The sequence below is a fragment of the Fringilla coelebs genome, assembly GCF_963513975.1.
Source record: "Fringilla coelebs genome assembly, chromosome: 12".
NCBI classification, from domain to species: domain Eukaryota; kingdom Metazoa; phylum Chordata; class Aves; order Passeriformes; family Fringillidae; genus Fringilla; species Fringilla coelebs.
The window spans coordinates 19,222,857-19,249,508 of NC_140038.1; the positions used below are offsets into that span (position 1 = coordinate 19,222,857).

The following is a 26,652-nucleotide window of genomic DNA, read 5'->3' on the forward strand; positions in this document are numbered from 1 at the left end:
CTTTTTTGAGTGGTGGGTTGGATCAGATGATCTCCAGTGGCCTTCCAACCTAAATTAGGCTCTGACTCTGTAACAGCAGTGTTTAGACTGGAGCCTGAGGCAAAGCCAAGCAGCCCCATTTCTGCAAGCACTGTCCAAACAAGCACCAGGACTGCCCCATGCCCATCTCAGCAAGGACAGAATGGGACCTACTCAGCAAAACAAACCATCTAAACAAACAGCAGATTGTGTTGTGTTAACACACAGAGGAACACATTCAAACACATTCAGTGAGGATTTCCAAAAGCACTCAGAAACAGAAACGTGTTACTTCAACCTCCATACAACTTCCCCCTCAGGACCCTTCTGTCATCAGGGGAGTCTTCACCATTGGGCTGCTACAGCAGGTTCAGGTTCAGAATAAATCCCTGCTGCCACTACAGGAAGGTGATACTCCTCTGCTGCAGGTAAAACTTTGTGAACAGGTAAAAAGGTGTGACCAAGGTCACCTGCTACACTCAGTCCTACACTCAGCCCATCACAACAACCTGCCTGGCAGAGAAAGTGAGTTAAAGATTTTCCATCCTACTTCAAAATGAACATTAAAACCCTTTTTCAGAATCATACAGAGTAATAACTCTTTGAAACAGTAACATTCCTCCTTCAATTCCAAAGTGAAATGGAAAATGACTTTCAGAAGAAAGGTGCCTTCTATGACCAGTGTCATCTTCTAGCAAAAGATCACCAATTTGGGGCTGAAAATACAGAACTCACTGGATCTCCAGCTGGTTGCCTGGATCTAGCCAGCAGCAGTCCCTTTAAATATGCACTGTTTAATCCATGTTATTTCCCTACAAATCTGAGGCTCCTGTTTGCTTTCTGACTGTGCTCTTGGCTTTGCTCCTCCCCAGTCGTGGGACTCGACTGTTCAGAGCCCAAACACGACATCCATTTCTAGTAGCAATGAACCAAAACCCACTTCAGCACTTTGATAATTATGGCTTAGATTGAACCACCATCTCTGCTATTTTTAGCTTACAGTGAAGATTATATGGTAGAGTCTATTATTTTAGGTTTATCTCCAGGGACATTATTATTATTTCTAGCAAAACTACATTCAATATAATTTTTAGACTCAGAAGTTCATAGTTATTCTTGTTTTTAAACCTTTGTGGTTTTTGAACATTGCAGAAACATTAACATCAAGCACATTTTGTTTGATGTACGCAGGAATAATCTAACAGTCTATTAGTAACTCTAACTTCAGAACAGTAAAGAGTGAAATTCCTGCTCCACTGAAGGGAATGGGAGTTTTGCCACTGACTTCAATGGAGCCTGGGTTTCACTCCAAATATTTTACCCATGTTGTTTCTACACAGAGAAAACTCCTCACATGCTAGGATGAAAGTTTCAGCAGTATCCCTCCAATGCAAATAAGCCCATCTAAAGATTGTGTTCCTAAAAGTCAGGAAATGAAGGGCTCAGCACCATGAAGCAAGGGATGTGAGCTTCTCAGGAATCTTCCAGAACAAAGTTTGCCCCAAAATGCCAGTTTGAATGCTCGTGGGCATGCAGCAATCCTGATAACTTTTCTAAGGGAAACCAGGCAGGTTTCCAAGGTTTCTTGCAACTTGTCTGCCTTGTCACTGCCACAGTGCTGACACTCAAAGCTGGGTCCTTTCTGGGTTACTACTCTGTTTCTGTGGGATGGGATCTGGCAGCCCTCCTGTTCTGGCAGCTTCCTGAATGGTCCCCTGGTTGCCACATCAGGCGTTCCATCTCAAAAGACTGAAAACAAATTGTCTTCCTGACTTTGCAAGTGCTTTAGGATCCCTGATTTTATCCCTTCCAGAAAAGACTAGTGTTTAGTCTAGAGTTGTTAATATAAGAAATGCTTTAGCTTTCTGATTAGCTTCAATTATTTTTTGTCAAATATGTCGAAAGTGAGGTTTTGTTGGCAAAAAACAAGAGTAGCATTTACTAATTAGTACATTCCTGTCCTTAACTTTATTTTAAACCTGATCTCATGGAAGATGTCTCGCCTAGGACAAATGCTGAGGCTGCCAGTCTTTACTCAGCTTTATTTTGCAGGGGGTTTGAGGCAGATAAAATTTGTTCTCTATAATGAATGAATCAGAACTCACATCTCAAGTTATTTACAGGCTTCTTCTGAAATTCATTCAATTCTTACATGTGTGAAAATCTACCCATTTCTGAATCATTCCTGTTTTCTTAACAGAAATTCTTTTAAAAGTCACAAGCATAAAGGAATTGAGCCTGAAAGGAATACCTTTATTGGTATAAAGGAAAAGAGCTTTGCCAGTTTATATTTGCTTGGGATCTGGCCTCAAGGTACACAGGCAACCCCTCCTGGCCTCTCAGTGATGAGTTTCTGGTAGAATGAAACCAGCAACACCTTTGGAGCCTGTTTTAATTGGCAATGCAGAACTTTCCTCAGCATCTACTTTACCTTACAATGACTCACTTGAGAAAATGATTAAATGACCTGCAGGACTAAGGCATACCCTCGCATGCTAACACATTCTTTCCTGAAGTTCAAGGGTCTCCAGCTACATCAAAGGCACCAGGTTCTCCTAAACACACAGTAAATGCAATGCCATGCTGATTCTTTTCACTAATAAACAGTCCCCCTCCTTTAAACAGAAAAACAATAGGACGGAGCAGTGTGTGTTTGTACTAAACACCAGCACAAACTGAATCAATAGTTTACATTTCATTTGTGACCATCTAATCTTACCTGCTATTCAGAATTCACATAGAATTAGAAGCAGGTAATCAGTCTCTTGAAATATACTGCCTTGGGAAGTTCTATTCTTACATGAACTGATCTTGAACAAAGAGTTGATAAGACAAGAAGTCACAATGTCAAAATGACACTGCACTGCCCTGAAAACCCACTGCCCTGAAAACCCACTGCCCTGTGTGCTCCCTGAGACATAAATGTCCATTTTATCAGAAGCCACAAACAGATGCTGCCTATTACCCTTTACAAAGCCAGCAGAGCCATTATGGATGAGCAGGACTCAGCTTCCCCTTGTGCTGTTACCACCACAGTCACTCCTCCATCCCAGTCCCACTGGAAACTTCAGCCTTTCAGTTCACCACATTCTCTTCCTAAAGACAATGAAATTCCACAAAGGCAAGCAAGGACAGCTCAGACTGTCAGCTCTTCAACTCCATTCATTCAATGTTTACTCAGAGTAGGCACCCTGGGACTCTGGTTTCACACTCCAGCTTCTTTCCTAATATAAATAATGCATTGCTTACAAGTCAAAGACACCACGGCCTCACTGGAGAAGTCCTGCAGCACATTTACTGTGGCACATCATGTGTGAGGCCAGAAACAAGCTGACTGACCAGTGTGAGCCCTGACTGTTAACATAATCACAGCAAGGCAAATCTGATCAGGAGTCACAGGGAGGCAGCAACAACAGATCTCTTTGATGCAGTTTTTTTGGAGAGCAAGGCTTTAAAGTAGCACTGCTATGAATAAAAAATAGCATGCAGTCTCTTGGAGCTCTGGCCTCCCCGAAGCCTGTGCAGCAATCAGAACTGGGTCAGGATGCCAGAATTACACTCTGAGCCTGAGCTGGCCAATTTCTTGTGTAATTCTTTTAAGCTAAACTCAATTATCAGCCCTGTGTTTTCCCACAGCAATGCTGAACGAATGCACTTGCTTTGTTTGTTTGGGTCATTCGTGGAGTTTCTCCTCTAGACAGTTAATGTAACTAAACTGCTCTGTTTACCCTTGGTGTGTTTTCCAGTGTTTCCTGTTTTTCTTCACAAGCCTGAGCCAAAGTGCATCAAAGCCTGTGGAAAGCCTCCTACTGCATCCAATGCACTGTTGCACCTCAACAGTCTTGAGGTCATGTACACAAATCTTCTCCAGAACCACTATGACCCTCAATAAAAAACCCAAATCTGAGTTAGAGGATAATGCCAAGGGCTGCAAGAAACTGATTTTAGGAGATGTTTGAAAAATCTTTTCAACAGCTGCAGCTCTGGCTGGTAAGAGACCACCGGACAAATCCCCAGGACTGTTATCATTCACTCTCCCTTAGCAGGGAGAGACATGAAGTTGGGACAAAAGGCAAGTTTGATAGAAAATACCAGCAGCAGCAGCAGCAGCAGCACTTTTCTTCAGAAAAAGGGTAGCAACTGAAAAAAAGAATGAAAAAGGGAAGCCTGAAAAAAAGACACACAGATTTGGAAATGCCATGAAGTAATACCACCTCTGAAAGCAAACCATTCCATGTGCCTGCAAATAACTCAGCATGAGTCAAACACTGGATCACTTTAGAAACTCATGGCTATCAAGGCTACCCAAGGTGTCCTGGCTGTCACCCCAGCTATTTATTAAACATGCATGAAAAACAATTGATTGCTCTTCACACAACTGCACTTACCTCAGCCACCACTTCTCCAAAGGGCAGGGAGGATGCCCAGCTGCCAAGAAGGAAATGAGGACAGCGAGCTGTCTCTCACTGCCACAGACAGAAATCCAAAGGAGCTTTTCCAAAGAACCAACTCACAAAGAGCTGTAACTGTGCAAGCTCAGCAACACATTAAATAGGAAGAGCTCCTTGGGGCCAGCCCTGCAGAGCAATATGGCCTCAGAGAATTGAGTAAAGAGCCCATTACAGCTGTATCCCAAATACAGGGGGGACAGGAGAAGGCAGAGATATGTCATGCTCCGAGTGAAAAGTTCAGTGGGACCACTAAGGTTTTTAATTTTTGGCTGATACTTGATTGCTGGGCAGCATGTTTTCTCTACCTGTAACATGCCTTACCCTGCAGATTTTCTCCTAAAGGCTTTGTTTCTGCAAGGGAACATTGCTATGAGCTAGGCAGTACCAACCAGCCTTGCATGTCACCACTGACCTTCCCAGAAGAGAATATGTGAGAAGTTATTCCCTGTGACCCAGCTTGCCATGACTCACCCACGAGTAATCCAGCTTTAAATGCAGAGCCAGGACTAAGCACAAGATTTCTTTCTAAAGCCCACTGGAGAAAAATAAATGCAAAAGGAGGGCAGACTGAACAACATCCTTGCAGAGTGGGAGAGGTAAGGGAGAAGGGGAGCTTCAATTTACCTGCTCTGGCACGTCAGAGTGGGCAGGATGACAGTGGGACAGCTATTTAGACATGCACAAATGACATCTGTTTTTCTGTATGAAGGACAAAATTCCTCCCCTTCCCACGTCCTATCAGGTCTCAGTGAAAGTTTGAGAAGGGAATCCCATCTCTGCAGTGCATCCAATGTCAAGCCCAAAGAAAGATGCTGCTATGGAAGGAGGTTATACAGGATGTGTGGCTGGCAGCTGAGAACATTAAACATGGCCATGAAACTCAAATCCAAACGGGTCACTAAGCAGAGGGTGCATATCAACAGCTCTTAGCAGCTCCTGCCTTGGGCTGGGTTTGAACCAGGAGTGGGAGACAGCAACCCACATCATCCAGCCTGAGAGCTGTCCACTCCCAAATTGAGTTCAATGTTAGGAATTTTTATTAACATTTGAAATTGAAGCTGCATCACTGGAAAGATGCCTACTTCTGAACTGGTTCAACATGTTTAACATTTCAATATAAAATGCCGATCATCTTGCAAGTTATGAGGTTTCCATCCAGTTGAGAATAAAGGCTTAACAGAGGAAGGAGTGAAGCAGGGGTGCTCATTTGAACTGGAATTGTAATAGGAGCTGCAGGGCAAAGTGAGGACAGCAACCTTCAGAGGGCGACCCAGGAAGGTGATGCCTCTAAGAGAAGCAGAGACGGCCAGAGATGTCAGAGGGGGCCAAGGGAGGTTTGGACAAACTAAAAAATCCTGTGAAAATGCTGAGGTGAGCTGAGCTCTCACTGAGGGAGGAGGCAAGGAAACATCTTGAGCAACCTTCCTATAAAACCAGCGGTCACTGAGGCCACTGGCTTAATGGAAAGCAGGTTTTTTCACCCTCTTCTTTTCAAACATGTAAACACTGTTTCTTAGATATGCTTTGACTATTCCAGAAACTGCCAGGAACACTTTGGGGAGCAGTGATGAAGAGAGGAAGATGATCCTACTTAAAGCATTTGAAGGATCCTACTTAAAGCATTTGAAGTAACCATGGCTGGTCATTGTGTACACAGTGTTATCTAGAACAGGGGTGTTCAGGATGGGTGCTGTACTTTTGGGGCTTTTTTAATCAGAAAAGTCAACATTTAAAGGGAGCCATGACTACTGGACTCTTGTTTTCATAACCAAGTTTATGTCACTCTCCAATAATGAAGTAACCAGATATTTTATATGGTTATCTACTCATCAAGCAGCCAAGAAGTCAACAACAGCGAGTGAGAACACACGAACGCCTATGGTGAATAACAGTGTGGAAAGCTGTGGTTTATTCAGCTGCATGACAGATCCAGCCCTTTATGATATGGTTTTCATTTAAAAAGAATTAGCTCTTTTGCCTTGGAATCTGGAAGGCAGCAAAATATGAGCTTGTGCTGCAAGGGACAGAGAGCACATGAGAGTGACATGGCAAGGACAGAAAGCACATGAGAGTGACATGGCAAGGACAGAAAGCACATGAGAGTGACATGGCAGGGACAGACAGCACATGAGTGACATAGCAGGCACACCCACTGTGGCCTTGCACTCAAAAGCCGACTGGTATAAACACCAGACCTTTACATGGTTTGATTGAAGCCTGATCAAGGCCATGAAGAACAAGGTGAGTTATCTTAGGATCCTCTCCCCAGCAGCATCCCATGCTCACATCATTGACTCCTTTCTCCAGCAGACATTTGCTCATGGGATTCTCTCTGAGCAGCCCTTGCTGCTCCACAGAGTGGGCGATTCACAGCAGGGCAGGCACTGCCTGATGCATCTTTGGTGAGATGAAGGAATCCAGCTGCAAAGCAACTGATCATCCACCATTCCAAGAGCCTCCCTCCCACTGCTTCTGATTTCTAGGATGTGGCTCCTGCATATCAATCTTTTCTTGATAAAAGCTTGACAGTTTCTTCTAAGAGCTGGGAGGTTCTGAGGCAACAGGGGCAGAAAAGGAGTGCTCCACCAAATACAAAGTCCTACAAAATGCTAAAGTTGATCAATACATATAAAAATAAATTTGGCAGAAACTCAGCATTGGAGAGGTAGCATTACCTCAGGAAAACACCCTTCTGCCTTCTGATGTCAATACTCCCTCCTTTTCAAGATCCATTTAGCATCATACATGAATCTTTCGTCCTTCCTTAAAGCACTATCCCATCTCCATGCAGGCATCCAACCACAAGCTGAGCATTTCTACACCCTCACACCTTGTTTCATACCTGCCAACAACACACAGCAGATTTCTGACACAAGAGCATCAGTAGGAGTCAAGGGTTGCTTTAATTCCTTCAGTCAATCCCTGGTGAGGAGCTGAATATAAATATATCCAAAAGCACTCACTGTACAACATGGATCAGTGACTCTCTACAGGAATCACTGGTCTCACACTGGCTGTTTGTCATGATCACAGCTGAGCTGTGACCCCCAAGTAAGAATAAATTTATCTGAGGATGCCTCCATGAAAATGTTTGCACTAAGCTGTTTCCTTGCCCTCCAAGTGATTAAATCCACTTCTTGGACATACAAAATTCTTTCTTTCTCACTTGCTTCAATCTGGTTTCAGAACACAGAGAAGTGTTGCAGAAGGAGCACAAAGACTATGAATGAACCAGTGGTGGGCAGAGAAGGACTGCTCATTGCACAGAGGCTGCTGTGCTCCATCTGTAGCTCCTTGTTTTTGGAAAGCACCCCGGGGCACAGCAGAAGGAACAAGCTGAAGGGTAACAAGCTGTTTGCTTTCAGCACTGCCTGAAGTGGGTGAGAACGAGTCCTCCCGAAAATGTGACATGCATTTCCTCAGAAGATGAAAAGGGAATATAAATTGTAGGGTGGAAAAAAGACCAAATCCCAGGATAGCTGGGTGGGATTTCCCACCCACGAGGGAAGCGAGACAAAAGCTCAGTAAGCACTGACAGCCCTGTCACTCAGAGTGTCAGAAACCCCAGGGGAAGCTCTGTGTGCAATCACTTTTCCAAAACTCCTGTAAAACCACTGAAAGCCTCCAGTCAACTGCAGTAAATGACCGAGTGCCAAACCTGAATGCAGAGTGCAACACAAGACACCCTTCAAAGCAAAGCAAGGAGAGGGGAGAGATGGAGTGGAATATTTGCCAAATATGTGCAACACGAATAACCCAGATGTCCCACACTCTGCCCCATCAGGAAGCCACCCCCAGGCGAGGGCTGGGGAAGTGGGACAGCCTGGGGAATGCACTGTAGGAGTCAGGAATGCTGGCTGCCTGCCCCACACTGGGAGATGAATTCTCCATCCCTGGAGGTGGGAAGGAGGAGATGGCCAACATCAAAAGACAAGGTGTGAAGTAAATGCAATATATAAATTCTACCAGCATCAAGTGTTTTGCAGTCCCCAGACAAGGCAGTGGGTATGAGTTTCATGGCTCTCAGAGTAGCACAAGTCCTTCTCACAGAAATATTTTTCATCCTCTCTCTTGGTCCACATTGTCAACCACTGTGGGCTTGCCGATTCAGTGCAAGAAGAAATCCATCCTTATGTGACCCTCTTGCACTGATCCACCAACACAACAGGTGACTACAGTGGACAGTAACAAATCTCTGAGCTCTTTTGCTTCCAAAAATGAGGAAACCCCACCAGAATTTTTTTAGGAAAAAAGCTGCACAGGAAACAAATAATCCAATTCTAAAATTTTGTTTCCAATAGTGGCACTCCCATACACCAGCTCCCTAAACTCCTCGGATTTTTCAAAATGGTTCAGCTGGTAAAATAATTTATAATAGCAGAACTACCTGGCCTTGGCTGTTTGTAAATGATTGTAGAAGTTCAGCAAGTTATCTCAGTTTCACTCATTTTATCAGCAGGGAGAGACTCGATATCAAACAGGAATGTTGCAAATTATGGCTTGGTATCAAAGCAATTTGGCAATGATATGTTCAGACCAATACTGAAGTGAAATTCTTTGGGTAGTGGGAGTGCCTGGTTGCCTACAAACCTCAGTGCTAATCGAGTTTGCTTCCATATTGTCTAAGGAAATGACATGAGGAAAGTAAAAAGTGACTTGAAAAGACACTCTTGCTTTGAGTAACTTTGGCTTGAACATGTTAATGTGAAGACAAATTACAGAGAAAGAAAAGAGTCTGTTATTTTCATGAGAAGATACTGTTTTAGAGGGTCCCTAGCTGATAAGAGGTGCAGGATATGTGTCACTTAACTGGTGACAGCCTTTCTAGAGATGGGTATGAGCTTTTCTCATGTTGTTCTGTTCTTTGTGCTCAGAGGGGCTCCTGCAATCACACATTTGGCAAACCTGGTGAAGCTCCTTCAACACACACTATAAACAGCTCAGAAGGAGCTGCAGGTATGGAAGGTAGTACTTAATGTATAAAAAGAAAATATGAATATATTTTCCTAAGCAAACAAGTTGGCTTTTTCTTTGACTGGAGAACACCCTCAGGATCATATCTGAATTAGTACTGGAAATGTGTCAATAACAGTGAAATAATGGAGAAAGAGATAAAATAAATACTCAGTGGAGGTGATACTTTAAATGAAGTGATGCTTGTGGACACAGGCAGGAAAGCTGATGGCAAAGTCATTATTATAATGCTCCTGTGGGAAAATCCAGATTGCAGCATTTCTTTAAAGCTACTAAATGCAGACAATCTGCACTTTTATCAAAATCTGACCACTTCTGACCGTGGTGACTCATGATGGATAGTAGGGAAGAGTTCTGTGTTCTTGGACTAAATCTACCCCACGTTACACAGCAAGCAGCTTTACTTAAGATAAAGGAGGAACCAGACAGGAAAGAATTCACCCATTGAAAAGTGCTGCTGGTTGTGTTTTCAGGAGGAAGAAAGGAAGCTGTGTTTTTCCTGTGAAGGAAAGACACTTTCCCTAAGTACAGAGACTACCTGAACCAAGCAGCACAAACTAATTTCTAGGGAGCATTTCTTTATCCTGCAGCCTAGTTTTACTGGTGCAATTGAAATGAATATTTAAAAGCTAGATTAGAAAGCTGCCACTTCATTAGCTGTCTCCAGACTGATGCTGGCAAACAGCTGGTGGGGAGGAAAGCAGCCCAGCAGGGAGCAGGAAGAGCCAGGCAGGATTTGGACTGTCACTGGCAGGTGAGAAACAGCTACCAGAGGGTGGACATGAGAAACTTCTGAGAGGTCAAACTGTCCCAAATGTGGATAAGATGTGGTGAATAAGATGAGTGTCCCAATGGGCTTTGGAGCACAGAAAGAAGGTACAGTGAAAAATATTCATTTTTAAGGCCCAGAGCTAATTAAAGCCCAGCAGGAGGGAAACTTTTCAAGCAACTGAAAGCAAATCATTATGATCAGATTCCTTTTGCTTTGATTTGTTTTACCTAAGCAAAAACAAAAGCAGAAAACTGTGGGCTAATCTGCTCTTTTTTATGGAAACTGGGGTTCAAATAAAGATGTAGACAACAAACTTACTGCTGGGCTGGATCCAGCAATGGAAACAGGCCTGGCATCTGATGTAGGGAGGATTTTGCAAATGGAAAGGGATCACTGAGAACAAAGCAGGCCTGTTTACTTCATTTCTCCAGTAAACTCTTTTTTGCTGAATTTTATTTCCCAACACAACTGTTGGCCAAGAGGCAGCCAACCCTGTTCCACCCCAGCACAGCCTTCCACTGACGTAACAGCTAAAGGGAACCACATTTTTAGAGGCAACAACATTTCCACTGGCATTGCTGCTGCTGACTTTCTACCAAAGGCTTTTCCAAGTGACAGGCTGGGATTTATCACCTTCCCCAGCTCGGGAAGTCATTTTCACCTGGAACCTGTTGAACTCAGCAGGCCAGGCAGACAGCACGGGTTACAGGCTATTGGAACCCAACTGCAAGTGGAAAAGTAAATATTTCATCTAGATCACTGCCCTTGTATAAAAACAAAATATTATTTGGTAAATGGCACTTACAAACCTAATATTTCCTGTGCTGGTGTGCAGTGGGAGGCTGCACAATGGGGACTTGTACTGTCCCCATGTTTTGGGTCACTGGGTGCACCAGGCTGCTGCCAGCAAAACCAGTGGAGTATGAAACCAGAACCCTCGTGGCAGGAAGCAGATGCAAGGTTTGCCAAATCATTACAGCCCAGCTACTTAACACAGCCCTGGCTTACTCAGCAGAGTAAGCCTTCAAAAAGAAAGGCAGAGCTGGCAAAGCTACAAAGCTATTGATTAAACAAAAATTGTGTTTCTAAATGGCTGTCGTTCGCCTGTTTGCTGCAGTTTTATTATGTTAAGTAAAGCTGAACAAGATGCTCAAAAACAAAGAAATTAGAGGGACTGCAAGGGAATGTTGCTTCCCTAGGGATTACACAGAGATCTTCCACAAAGCAGCAAGAAACCCTTGCCCAGAACTAATGTTTGCCACAAGAGCGCAGAAAGCAACGGGACGTGAACATTCCCACGCCCAGTTCCAATGTTATTACATTCCAGTACTGCAAATAAACTATCAAATTTGGATGGTACAAAGGTGAAACAGATAATCATGACAGAGGGAAGGTACCCTGCTATTGTGCCAGGATTAGCAGGTTCAGTAAATGCATCTGGAAATACCTTGCAGCTTTACATAAAACTAAAAAAACACAGCCAAACTGAGGCCAATCCAGAGCACAATACTACCAAACCTCTCCATTTCTCATCCCTAATATTCTACTTTTCTGTGTGATTTTTGTACTTAAATTTTTTTTTAAATTTTCCTCTGTGTGATCCCACTGTCATTGCAAAAACCTGCCCAGACAAGGTCAACACCACAGGGATCTGCTATTTCTGGGACTCAACTTGCTCAGGTGTCCTGTACTGCCTTACAGTGGGCCAACACACTTTCTGCTGAGTGCTGCTCCACCACTACCTCCTCCCCAGGTCAAATCATCCATGCTGGCAGAAGTCTCCAGTCTTTGATCTCTGCTTCCTTTCGACTAACTTAGGACATGGTTTTCAGAAAGTTATTATCAAGCTACTAAGGCACATCATAATAATTTGTTTTATCTAAAACAGACCCCTCAGTGTGTTACCAGAAGTGGAAGAAGCATCTCCTGAAATGTTAGGATATACCTATTCTTTCTCTGAACCAGAAGCTGCTATTAAATAACAGCTTTGCTTAGATCACACCACTCTGATGTTCAAGCACATCTGATGAAATAGGCAGTGCTCCATTATGTCCTTTGGAGTTCTACAGAGAAGGGCAACTTAACTGTGAAAATGTGCTTGCAATTATCTGTGAAAGAAGAATGAAACCTGGGAGGAGGGGAGCACGAAAAGGGAGCCTGGGAACACGGAGAGAGAGACATTCCTCAACAGATTTACAACACAAATGGCAGAAAATAAAATTAGCAACTCCAGGGTGGGTACAGACTGCTGCCAGCATTTCTGGCCAGCCCCAGGGTATGTCTACACAGCAGGCAGACCCTCCCAGTACTCCTGAGGCTGCAATATACTGGAACAGCCACATCCTCCTGTGAGATTTCAAGAGGGGATTCTGGCCCCAGGAGAATAGAGCTGGGGCAGGCACTGCCTGAATGCAACTCCCCAGCTACTCAGGAAGTTCTGGTGCAGTAATACCTGAGTTTGCGAGAATAAAGTCTGCACGGGATTGCCTCTGGCTCCAGTGCTCCTTGGGATCCAACTGACCTTGATTTTCCACCGCTCCAAATGCAGACATGTGAGTTCTGACACACAGCATGCTCAGAAGGGCCACACAGGCTTTATGAAGGCACCGAGGGAACCACAGCTCCCCAACAGAAGGCAGGATCTACACCCAAACTGCCAGCAGTGCCACTGGAGAGGTTTGTGCAGCCACTGGACAGATCCTGGCAGCCACAGGCTACATCCCTGAGCCATCCATAACCAGGTGTTACCCTACAGACACACAGGATGGGCACCTCTCTGCAAGAGCTCTTTTATAGTAAAATAATAATTCACAGGAGTGAATAAGATGCCTGTGGGCATGTGTTTAAGTAAAGTCTTTAAGTACATGCTGAAATCCTACCCTGTGAATAGAAGTTTGACCTCATTTGCAGTACAGAGGGAGTAGAGTTATAACTGAAGTTGTCTGGATAACCCTGAAACTGAGACTTTGGTGCTTCTGCATGTTTGATTCTACAACTTAAGTAACATTGGTTTTCATGCCTTTTGGGAGCTATGAAGTAATCTGGGGACACATCAGTGTATTTCTGCAACAACAACAAAGAAAAATGTTCCACAGAAATTCAGGTCAGGCAGAACCTGCCTGATGAATGTGGGACTAACTCAGGGAAACACAGAAAAGAAAAAGAAACCCAGGTGAGAGATTTTTTTTTTTTTTTAATAGGGTTAATGTTTAAAATCAGCCAGGACAGAAACTACAGTTAGCTGCCTCCACTGACAGAGCCCTGAGTTCAAGGGTTAGACGGTGCTGAGCTGCTCTGAAAAACAGAGGGTTGTTGGCATTTTTTCTTTTGAAACAGCTTCTCAGCTCCTACATCCTGCACCTAAATGTTATAACCCCAGGATAAAAGGACAGAATTTTTAGCAGAGGTCCCTCAATTTCTCCATGGCTTCCAGAAGCACTGCCTTTGCCCCAGCACCAGGATTTGGCTGTCTGGCTCCAATGCTGCTGGCACCGTTCTGACTGGAATGGCAGGACAGGCTGATCCAGAAAAAGAAGGAGGTTTCTATCAGCACAGTGTGCACTCTGCAGCATTACCTGTCTGCACAGATCTATCACATTTACTGGGGTGGTCCTCAGCTTCCACATGAAACTTGTCATTTTTAAAATGCATTATGACCAATGTTTTAGAAATCTCAGGGCAGGGGAGAAGGGGCACAATTTCCTGCTTGGTTCCCAGGCATCCTGACTAGCTGCACCACAGTGACTGGGTTTGCTGCTGTGAACTGTTACAGGGCATCACCCTGCACCTCTGGGATCTGCTCAGAGACACTCCTCCTCAGCCTGCAAGGCTTCCACATTCTGGCACACCTGCATCAGTCTCTCTGCTGGGTGCAGAACTACACAGATAGGGAGGCCAATGTTATTCACAAGTCCATCAGCACAAATACCAGGCCACAGAGGGAGCAGCCAGAGTGCTTTTCCCTCACCTGCAACACCACGATGCTTGAGACACCACAAAGGCAGCAAAGGATTATGCACTCTGAAGTAATTTTACCCAAGCTACAGCTATCAATACCTAACATCTAAAGCAAATAAGCACACTGGAGAGAAACCTGCTGGTTCCAAACCCTTCTCTTTGTCTGATTCCAAGCCCTGAGCTGTTTGGTTTGTGCATTATGGGCTTTTACCTTTGGACTGGTTTTTGTCCTCATCTGTTTCAGCTTCAAGTTTGAGGCCGTGTGGTTTCAGGCTGTTGGCAGGAGGCAGCTCCTTGCTTATTGTCAGTTGATTTTAATCCCCTTTCCTAAGGGCATCTGCCCCAGCATGGCTCCCAGCCACACCACCTCGGGCCATTCTCTCCCCATCCAGGCAGTGCCAGGTTCCTCTGGCTCATGAATGGGAATCTTCCCTCCTCACCCAAGCCTGCCCCCATCCCACAACAGGAAAGCTGAGGCTGTTGAAAGAAATAGCAATGGCAACAAAGCTGGCATTGTTGTCCTGAAAAACCCCTGGCTGCAGCCCGCCCAGCTCCGCGCGGGGATAACGGAGACACGGATGAATCCCAGCTTTTGTTTCCAAAAACTTCTTTGGCTTTTTCTTTGGAGAAGGACTTCAAAATGGTAACAAAGTCACTGCTGTAGGCAAAGAGAGAAGTAGGAGGGGGGGAAGCACCACTATTTTTCTCCAAGTCGGTTGTTCACGGTGGTCTTTGGGGGGTGAATCTCAGACCAGCCCCACGCTGGGGCAGTTCATGGAGGTGGAGGAGGAGGGAGGCACCAGTCAGGATCCTGGTGACAAAAGCAGGGCACTTTTAGGCTTTTACTGATGGACTTGCCCTGCAATTCTGAGGAAAGATGAGAGTAAGAAATGCTCAGTGTTCATATTATGTTTATAATATGAAGACCTCAGACTGGTACATTTTAAGACTTCAGTGATCGTTGTGATCTCTGGGTATTCCCTTTTTTGTAGGTCAGGACCACACCCAGCAAACCCTGGATAAAATCCAACAAACCCTGGTTACACTCAAGTGTGCTGTTTTAGAAGACATCCACTCTGACCCAGCTGACTGAAGGAACGAGGCTTGCTGAGGGTCCTGTCTTGTGTGGGAAGAAGTTTATGAATTGCAGCCTCAACACACATACACTGGGCTCCATGCCTGCTACTTTTTTGTAACAGCAACACTCTTCTCTTGGATCCTTTGCAGAAAAAATGGTATCTAAATACAGATGGATCTTCCCTCTGTGTCCATGGACCAAAACTATCAGTACAGACTTGGAGATTTAAATACAAAAGTCATGTCCCTCACCCCATCATCAAGCAACAACTCCACAGGTTAAACCTGAAGATGAACTTCCATCCTTCAACTTCCTATATTTCATCCTATTTAATGGTGTCTCCATGTTTTCATAGTGCAGCTGTCCAGAATAGTGTTTTTTGCAGTCAGTCCAAATGACATTAGTGGCAGATTAGGAATCTGACACATCAATTAGTAATCCATTCACTTTTTCCAAAGTCCACATCAGAAACTATCTGAGAATGCCAAATTGAGCTTGTGATCTCCACAGACATTTGTTAGTCTTAAGGAAAGAATAATAAATCTCAGCTTTTCTACACTCATAAGGAAATCAGACTTCAATACAGCTCAAAATTATGGCTCTCCAAAATTTATATTTTTGCCAATATGGATGTAAGTTTTGATTGGATTTTGTTTTAAATTAAGAAACTTACACCTAGTTTTCCTTGGTTTTCATTTTTAAAGCTCATGTCAGCTTCTTTGTGTTCATGTCTGCAATTGGTTTCCTTACATTTCACTCAAAAACTCAGAAGTCTGCAAAGAATTCTTCTATTTGCACAAGATGTGCTGAAACAGGACAGCTCAGAGCATCTTACTGCAGGTCAATACCAGAAGAAGAAGGCCTGACACCTTGTAAGGTTAATGAAAAGATTGCTGTTGGCCTCCAGAAGACACCAGACAACTGGTCAGAGGTTGAAATGAGCAGCCAGGCTCCTGGTGGATGACAGCACAGAGGGATGATTTTGATGTTCAGGTTGGGGGGGGGTGACAGGCATGGCATTTCCCCCCTCTGTTTTGATTTGGCAGCACTGGGGGTTAATTAGGCTGCTGGTGGCAAGGCAGAAGGATGTGCCCCAATGTGTGACAGAGAATTGCAGCTCCTTGTGGAGTCAGATAACCTGGAACATATACCCAAACACTTGTGGCAGCAAAATCCTCCCAACAGATTCTATAACCTTCAGCTGGAGCCTTCCCGGCTCCTGTGCCCTCCCAGGGCCACATTACCCCCATGCCTTGCTTCCCTAAACTGGCTCTTACTGACCTCCACACCCTCTACCACTCCTGAAATATTTTTCCAAGATGAAGGCAAAGAAAGAAAACCAGCAGAGGAAAGACGTAGTCTTACCACCAAAATGCCCTCAGAAAAGAAAATGGAGTTGGCAATTTTCTGCACAGATGGAGAGCTGTATCTGAAAGCATTACATCCCCTATTTATGATGGGGATTTTTTTGCAAGGCATTATTAGAAGGAAGCTTGTCAACTCTGCTGAGAAACTTGGCAAACACCAGGGCAGACCAGTTTCACTCTTTCACACAGCTGGATTTTCTGCGGCTCAAGTATTTTTCCCTCTTGCTCTTGGCCCATCCAAAGATGAGTGCTGAATTTCCCTTAGCATTACCCACAGGTTAATTTGTTATTAAGTTTAGGCTCAGTTTAACATCTTGGCTTGCAATCTAAATAAAACCAAAACCAAATGTCCTTCATTTCTGCTGAAACCACCCTCGGTTTGGCTCAGCTGCCTTTGGTGTCACTGGAGGGTGAACAGGAGATTCATTTTTTGGTAGGTAACCTAAATATCCTCCATGCAACTTTGAAATGCATTGCCATAAAGTAATTATTTGTCATGGAATGAGATTGGCCAGAACCTGAACATGCTCCATTGGCTCTGACATAGCTGTGAAATACTTCTTACTGCAGGAAAGGAAGATACACCAGACACATGAGCTGCAGGAAGGGCGCAGGAAAACCTCAGGCACAACTTCTTACTGCAGGAACAAAGCTGGGATTTCCCACCTTACATCCAGAGAGGCTGAAGGAAAGAGTGCTTGAAAATCCCCCAGGCACAGTCCTGCCCCCTGTATAACTTTGTTCCTGGCCTAATTCTGCACCTTCCACAGCCCAACTGTGACACTGCTACCAGAATGATGTCAATGGAAAGGGGAAAAAGCTCATCAGTGTTATGAGTAAGTGCAGTGACACTGGGCCTGGAGAGCAGGGAATGTGGAGCTGACCTTTGGTTAACTCATTATCTGCACTAAGAGCATGCAGCTGACTCTTCCAGTCAATTCTGTTTTCTTCTGCCCATGGGATATTTATAGGCAGCTTTAAAGAGTCTCCAAAGTCACCTGCACAAAGCACCCAGAAATCTCATTCTGCAAATTGCTGTCTGACTAGGACTTGTCACGTTCTTTCCTGCTTTTTCCAGTGTGTTCAAAGTGTCTTTCTTAGGTGTGATTGAGCTGATAAATCAAGTTATAGGAATTCTTTCTGTTGATCCAATAATTCTGCTTAAGGGCATTTCCAAAATACTGATGTTTACCATTTCAGTCACAGCAGATTACTTCACATGCAGAGATGAAACCATTACCAAACTATTTAACTATTAAAGTCCTTGACACAGACGCCTGAACTTCGGAGAAAACTTAGCAAGTTCAAAGATTCTGAGGCTCACGTTGGTTTTGTGGACCTATTCTACATAGTCAAGAAAATCAAAATTTGTCTCTATTACTGTCAGTCATTTAAGAGATTGAGGCCTCTTTGTGCTGCTCAAAATCAGAACAGAGAGCTGAAAACAGGGGAAGAACAGCTAGAAAGATTTCTGTGTACTAAAATGGGTATTTACATAAGCCTCCTGAAAATTAGGTTATGTATCAATGTGCTACATTCATGAAATCATAACAAACACACCACTCCAGTAATTGCACTTGTCTGGCTTTAAATAAAACTATCCTGCAGTGGCATAAGAAAAGAAGGAAACAGAAGGACAGGTCCTTACTTGTGCCCAAGTTCATGTGCAATTGTGAATGCCAGATTGAGACCGTTGTCTTCAGCAAGAACACATTTTCTCTTGGCACTGCAGACACCTCCTAGGTAAGCAATTCCTGCAACAGAAACAGAGAGAATGTTCCCATCAGAACCAGAGAAACAGCTCATTCATTCAAAACATACAGCAGTAACAACCAAAGTGATCAAAAATGGAACCAGAATGAAAAATATTAGAGCAGTTTCCATACAAGATCATCTGAGTAGTTTCTTCCTCATCCTAGTGAAGAATCAGTCCAGAGTTTTGTCAGACAGGAAATAAGTAAAACACACTCGCCTCCACTGCTTTTGTTGGAAAATATATTTAACTGTCTCAAAAATAATTTCACTGACCCAAAAATCATCTAAACTTGTCTACTAATTCCCTCTACTACAGCATTAGAAGATGCAGTGAAGGAGCCTGAACAAGCATTTAAATGGAGTTCTGATTTTCAGAATGAAGTCAGCCAGCAGGAATAAAACAATAAAGCAGAGACTCTGAAAAGATCTTACATTTTCCCTTCTTTTCACGCTTAAAAGAAAGCCAGGGTGTCAGAGCCAGGAGAGCTGGCAAAGTGCTGCTGGTGAGTCACAAAGCCAATGTAGGTGGCACAAGTCTCCTGTTACTGAGTGGAATTTAGGATTTGATCCATGCACAGTATTCTCCTGTTTGTGTGGGCACCACGAACGGTTTGAGGCTGAGGCCAAAAAGGAATTCAAAGTTATGGCATGGAACCTCTACTATGGAAAAACAATAGTCCTCATCTGCCCTTCCTGCAGCCAGAGTGGCCCCTGCTGAAAGTGCCACTGCACTTGGGAATGCTGTGCTGGCACCTCAGGGTGTCCCAGTGGATATATCTGCTTTTATTTGTATTTAACAGCACACAAGGAATCTATTTCCTCACTGCAGCACTGGTTCCATGGAGGGGTGCCTGGATGGATCTGCCTTTAAGGAGCACACCATGACCATGCAATGGAGCCTGTTTTCCTTTTTTTCTTTTCCTCTCAGAGTTGACAAAGCTGTGTTTATCAGGGTGCAAATGTAAAACTTTAGACCTGGAAGAAGTCCAGCTCTGTTTTTATGAGATTTGACAACAATAAGGATGTGGATATTAGTTGCCAGGGGTGTTCTGGATGGAATGAAGGGATGGGCAACAGCCTCTTACTTCAGCACTTGCAGAGAAGAGTGAAGGCAGAAATCAGGCACTAACACTCGCTAACTTTAAAAATGATGACTGTGAAAGGACAGATCCATACCACAAAGAAAAAAAAAATAATCAAGATTTAACCTTTTAAATCAGTGGCCTAAAAGGCTAGATTTCAGCATTCTTCTTGGACTGACTTGCTTCTTACATGCAGAATAATCCAACGGACATCAAGGAATTGCTCAGGAAGGAACAGGCTTCTTTGGGAAAGATTTTTGAGATTGCAAGCTCAATTCACACACACCTGGTGGCCCAGTGAATGAGCCCCTTTTTGGTTAAAGGAAAGCCAAAACCGAGTATTGAGTCAGCTGAAAGACACTTTAACTGAATAGGGAGAGATATTTTGGTTCCCTTTCAGCAGCTTTAGGCAGAAATGACCAGAGCAGGATTTTACCTGAAGTGTTTTATTCCTACTACTAAGCCTGATTATTCCACCTTTATCTTCCATTAACTTGTTCCAGTATCTCTCTCAGTTGTGTCTGACACATGAGGTTTTAACAGAGGAGCAACAATTGCATTTCAGGCTCAGGGGTCAATCAGGCAAGTCAGTTTTGCTTGAAATTATTCATGCTAAATTCCTTCTGAGAGATTTTATAAAATGAGGCTGGGTCTATGTTTACCATCATGGAGATGGAAGGGGGCAACATTCCCATTTTTGAGAGGTGCAGTGCAGCAGAACAGTCTAGAATTCTGACTATAATTAAAATATGTTAAATACCAATTAAAATGTCAAATACATTATCCCAAAGAGTAATTCTTTGTTTAGTGGCTCTAATCTCCACTGAACCTGGCAATGCATATCCACATTATTATTTTGGCTTTTGCTCTGTGCTCAAACCCTCATTATTCAAGGGTGGAAAAGTAATGATTAAGGACTTGTACATCCACCAGTGGTCAAAGAAGTAGAGACTGTGGCTCAGTTACAGACTCTTAGTCATCTATTTTTATTAGCTATTTCCAGTGCTTAATGTGAATCTTGTGTGGCCATTTTAAAATATCTGCAATAATCAATTAAAAAATGTAGCCATTTAAAATTAGTTTATTATTACAGAAATGGACTGGGCAGAGAAACTCATAATCCTGGAAGAGCAGAAACCTTTGGAGTACATGGAATGAACTCAGTAAGAAGTCCAGCTTGTGAGCTGCTGAGTGCTTATTAAAAAGAGTCATTCTGGAACAGCAAGCCAGTTATAAAAAATTGGTATCACATTTTAAGCCTGAAAAAGCTTGCTTTAAAAATGGTTTTGAAATCTATTTTTTCTATCAAACTATTTCCTAAGACTATAATTTTCCTTTGGACCAATACATTTGAGCACAAATTCCTCTCATCAGAATATCAACAGCAAATAAATTATTGATCTACAAGCATACTCCAGATCTTTAGTAAATCTAGCTGAACCATTAACATAAATGCAGCTTTTTTGTAAGCCAGTACAATGATCCACAGAACTGATATACAGAGAAAAATGCACCTTTAACCAACAACAATAGTAGCACAATGCCTTGGTAGGTGCATTAACATGATTTATATTTTCATTGGGATGAATGGAAACTGTTGTTTGCCTCTTAAATTTCCAGATTTTTATCTGAGCCTTTCAAGTCTGCAGAACTGGAATAAAAACTTCACGAATTCTGACACGTTTGTGAAAATCCTGGCATGCCATGGTTCTACCAGGCTGGGAATAATATAAGAGGAAATGCTTTTATTTGGTAATTTTGCTTCTGGCTCTGTCTGTGAGACAGGTGTGTGCGTGTGAAAATGAAAAATAAGGAAGGAAGCTGAACTGGGATTTTTGTCTTTTATTTTTTAAGGAAACCCCACACTTCTCATGCACCTCTGGAAATATACAGATAGTGACTTTCTTTGGGGGAAAAATGTCCTTATCTTTCAGATAAGCTGTCAGCAATTACCACAAATCTATTTTTAATATACAAAAGAGGTCAAGCAGGAGCATCAGTGGAAGAGGGAAAGGAAAGCCAATTACTATTTTTACTATTACCAAGCACTAGGGTTTTTTCCTTTCTCTCCTGAGAAATTACATAATTACAGCCCATAACTTCTGTGCTTGGGCTTGGACACACAGAACTATCTGCACTTCCACAGCAAAGCCTGGGACACAGGCAACTGTGTAAACTCACATTTATCCAAAAACTTGTCATACATAAACAGTTTGCAGCTGTTGGCCTTCCTGCCAGCTATGAGCCCTCCATCAGCAGTATCTCCAAGGGGAATGATCCCATCTCTCCCCCCAGCCCAGCAAGGCATGAGGACATTACACACTTGCCACATGGATGGCCAAAGCTGGGAGAAGACAAGTCCTGGTGTGTGGGTTCCCTTTTTGTCCTACTCCAAACACCTGGGGCTCCCTCCTGATGGCTCTGGAGTATTCACTCAGCAAGTGGTTTGTCCAGGTACTCCAGCTTTCAACTCTCTAATGTCTTGTTTTCATTGCACTCCTAATACTTTAATCTCTTCTTTTGCCAAACACCTCTGGATACAGAACTTTTACTTGATTAAAACTTGGCTGGCTCTCCTCCTGCTCAATGTATTTGCTGTTGGGAAGGGAGCCAAACTCCCAGTCCTGAAGTCTGCTTGGCACAGACAGAGACTCCCTGCACATCCACATGCTCAGAGCAAAGCTCCCATTCCCCATCATTACTAGTTTGGTGCTGAGCTGATGTTTTTCTCATCCTCCCATGATTTTCAATTTGTGCAGCTCACACATTGCCATCAATTACATTCCTGTAGCCTCTCTTAACATCCTACAGGAGTAAAATCAGGAAACCCTGAAGTGATTCATGCTCTGCCTTTCCATTCAATGGCAATGATATGTTTGACAGAGATGCCCTGCCTGTATTTACACATCAAGTCAGTCACCAAGGGAATCTTTCAGTGCTTGTGATACTTAAAATGAAAAATACTTCTCCCTTTCTATGAAGCCTACATAGAAAAGGTTCCAAAATCTAAGAAACATTAAAGAAGAAACCCACTAAACTGCCTCTAAGATAGGTACTAACACTGTTCTACAGCTGAATAAACATAGGTCTCAAGAGCCAGCAGTATCCAGGTGAAAGAGAACTGTATCCATGGAAGGGCCCTCTCCAGCACATACAACACAGACAGGCTGAGGCTGTCACCACTGAGCCTCCAGGCCAAGTCTGGTTTATAGGGATCATCCAGAGGAGTGAACAGGGTGAGCTGTTCCTTCATTTATGAGAATGCCCTAATTCAAAGCTGGACATGCAATCTTAGTGGCACAGATTAATTTGGCTTAATGCTGGACAGTCCTCCAAGATGCCAATTTCTGTTAATCTTGCAGTAACAACATGGTTTCCATTAGAGTTTAATATTCATGTATGGAAACTGTTTCTCTTAGCAAAAATATTTATTGTTACTGCATTTAACAAAAACCACACAGGAAACAACACACTCATCATGAACCACATCTCAAATCTCTCCCTGATATTCACAGTGCCAACTGATGTTTCTGGAGCTCACAAGGATAAACTACAAACTCCTCAGAACACAAGGTCCTCATAGAACAAAACAGTGAAATGTTCAATACCTCTGGCAGGAGATTGCTTTCTGATTAGGAATTACTAGAGATATTAATAGATATTAGATATTCTAGTTATTAGAAATAATTAGAGATACTTGGCATTGAATATTGATACAACACCCAAGGGTCTGATGAGTGGCCTGGATAAAATTTCACAAGACCAGGGCTCTAGCTGAACAAGCCAGATTCAACCACGTGCCTTAGCCTTTGTGGAAGGACTGTGATTCAGGCAGAAACACCCCAATTTTAGCCATGGCACCACTGCAGCTCAACAGAACTCAGTCAATTCTTTCATCCCACACTGGAGCCCAGGTAGGAGTGCACTGCCCCATTTCCAAACAAATTACCTGACACCTAAACCAGCTGCCCTCCTCAGTGCCTTGCTGATAAAAATACCTTTGTGAGGCCAGACCTCTTCATGTCTGTAAACCTGCAGAGGCAGCAAGATTTAATCAGAGCTTAAAGGAGTGCTTTTGCTATCTTCCTTTTCTCTGTTGAATTACCCTGCAGGACAGCAATTAATGGAGCATGTGGAATCCCCTCCCCAGCACGGCCAACCCTCAGCTTCACCTTTCAGTCTTTCTGCAGGGCTTTTCTGTTTCTTGGGAACCCTCCTGAGGTTTTACAAGTTTAATGGATGAATAATTTATCTGCCCCTTTACCAACCTGCCCACACACAGACATTCCCCAAGATGGCAAGAGCTTTACTCCAATGTTGTTTGCATTGGATTTACACTCTGCTAATTCACTGATTGAGGCACAGGGGGCTGCCCAGACAGTAGAAAAGCTCCAGAGACTGAGACCTCTCCTAGCTTCAGGGATATCTGTCCTCACCCACACCACACCAGCAAAAGCTGTTTTAGACACCAAATGCAGTGAGATAAGACAGCTGAGAGATGTTCTAACACTTTTTTTTGGCCAAGAAGATCCCTTTAACCAATGCCTACAAAAACATTATTCATGCTGCATTAAAAGAGCAGACAACCCTTGGAAACCCTCAGAGGTTTGGCACGGTCATCTCTGAAACCACATTCCTTTCCAGTGCCATTCACCAGGACTTGTGATCACAAACACAAATATTCACCACACTGACCATAACTGAGGAGAGGTGTGGTGTTCACTGGATTTAGAGAAAGCTGGAAACAAGCACCCTGCTCAGCCCCACGGAGCAGATATCCATCAGTGACACAGGCACCACTGATCTTGCCTTGCAGCAAGAGAATGCACTAAAAGCCCACCTGAAGTTCTTTTCAGCCCTACTTTTCTAAGCTTTTATGATAAAACACCAGGATCTGAGACCTCAGCAAAGCAGGAGATAAAAGAAATTCCCTGTCTCTCTGACATCTGCTCTTTGTTCAGCGTGACATCCTCCGTGCCATTAATGGCTCCTCCCTTTCAGCAAACCATCACTCCCCTGGATGACAGCACATTAATAAATCCTCCCTTCCAAGGAGACATGAGGAGTGCCTTAATTAACTGGGGCAGAGGAAGCAGGGTATCATCTCCATGTTTACTCTACTTTGATATGCTAACAGCCACATTCCAGAGAGCTTCTCCCCAACACTCCCCAGAGCCTGGGCTGCTGTTGAATGCAGATCTCAAACACAGCTCCTTCCTGCAATCCTGTTTCTCTAGTTAAATATGGAGTTTGGGACATTTAGTCCAAATCAGAGCACCATTCCTGAATGCTGATTCCCAAATCCAGGCAGCTAATTCACCATCTGCTTACAGACATCACTGCCTGGTGCTGAAAGCCTCCGTGCTTACACATACAGAGGGATTACACGAGCTGGATTACTCCAAATAAGATATATTAGGACAGCTGCTGAGAGGAAAGGCAGGGGAAGAGCTGGCCAGGTGGAATTGAGAGAGGGATTCCAGTTGGAGGTTGGACTGAGTGAGTTAACACACCGTGGTGGGAAGAATACAGAAGCCTGGCATAATTCAAATTCAGTGAACAAGGCAGAAAGAGAAATGGGAAGAGATAAGGGAATGAGAAGAGACAGGGACAGAAAAGTAGCAAATGGAGATAATATGGGTTTTCCAGAAGGCTTCAGGAAACATGACTTTGATCTCCTAGGCAGCAGGGAGTCACTTCTGAGGGAGGCAGGGATCAAGGAGGGCAGCAGATAAGAACAGAAAGGAAGATGAGCTCCCTGAGAATGTCTGTGTGTACTTACTGCTAGAGAAAAATGGATCTCCAGCCCTGGGTCAGAAGTCTCTGGCATCATGGATTCACTTGAGGAATTACTGAACAAGTCTGAGGGAATGGAATTGTTCAGGCAGGGAGGTGTGGGCAAAACCTGGCACTGAGCATAAAGGAGGGACAGCTGTTGGAACTGGAATAGGAACAAGAGGTGGAAATCAGAGAGATACAAGATAGTGAGAGAAAATGAGAGATGCACAGGGGACAACGTTGTTCAGGGATATCTCCCACCAGAAAAGAATCAGATCTGGCAGAAGGCAGCAGAGATCTGATGCTTTTGAAAGGCTACAGGAACAGAGACTGACAACTCAAAGAAAACATCACCAACAACACTGAAACCAAGCTGCAAATCAGGATTTGGATCCTGGCCCTTGAAAGTCACCTCTCTGTGGGGCTCAAAGGCATTTGGATTTGAATATCTTGTGTTGGACTCGTGGTGCTCAGTGCAGGAACCTGCCAGTCCTTCCTACAAGCTGCTGTAGAGTTAAGCAGGGCCTTCCCTTCCCAACTGCATGGAAACATCAGCACGACAATATGAAACAGGCAGGCAGCCCATCAAGGCAGCAGCAGGACTGAGCACTGGATCCAGGGTTTGTGGAGCTCTGGGAGTAACTTTCTTTCACTGCAGTGGCTGCAGAACAGAGACAACACAGGATAAAAATGACTCCACATCTCTCACCTGCTGGATAGCTTGAGGAGAGGAGAGAGCTCCACCTGCTCCTGCTCCAAACAGCCTCCATTCATCTCACCCTTCCCTTTCCCAGACGTTATCAAACACCAGTATTTCAGTGATTTCATTTTGAACTGTGCTGTCTGGTGGAAGAGGCCTGAACTCAAGAATTGCATCAGTTGTCCCCTAAGCTGCATCTTTCAGGAAATAAATAACTCACCAAAAAAAGAGAAAAACGTAACTCTTCCATTCGCACCACTCTGCTACATGCCTGTGCCAGTCTGCCAGCCCTGTCCTCAGGATGGATTGCCACCTGCAGGCTTCCATCTCCCAAGGAATGGAAAAGCAACCCTGGCACTGCCTGCCATAGCTGCAGCTCTGCAAACTGTGTAAGGTTCCAAAACCAACCTTGGGGCTATTTTCATCTTCCTTTTTTCAGATAAGTTCTGTCAATTCCACTTTTGGACTTGTCAGTTTGTCCCTGCAACTCATCTGAGCCACCTGCTTCAACAGAGGGCCTGAATTCAGAGAGAAGGAAGAAAAATATCAAATCAGAGCTTTTAATGAGACTGCTAAACAGTCTCATTAAAAGGAATGGAATTCAGCAGCAGGGATTCTGGAGCCTTTAAATTCCTCACTATCTCCCTTCCAGAATGAAAGACAAGGTCAGACTTGGCAATAATTCAGAAAAAATATTTGGAGTCTCTGTATCAAACAGCA

The 26,652-nt window shown here is 43.7% G+C and overlaps 1 protein-coding gene across 1 annotated transcript in view; it reads right to left on the minus strand.

The window, feature by feature from the left end:
- ADAMTS17 (ADAM metallopeptidase with thrombospondin type 1 motif 17) overlaps positions 1 to 26,652 on the minus strand; it is a gene marked incomplete at its 5' end in the record, with an annotated part of 154,974 nt that overhangs the window by 78,900 nt on the left and 49,422 nt on the right. Inside the window, one exon of the mRNA XM_084213817.1 lies at positions 18,266 to 18,371. Coding sequence (XP_084069943.1) covers positions 18,266 to 18,371 — 106 coding nt within the window. The remainder of the gene's footprint in view (positions 1 to 18,265; positions 18,372 to 26,652) is intronic.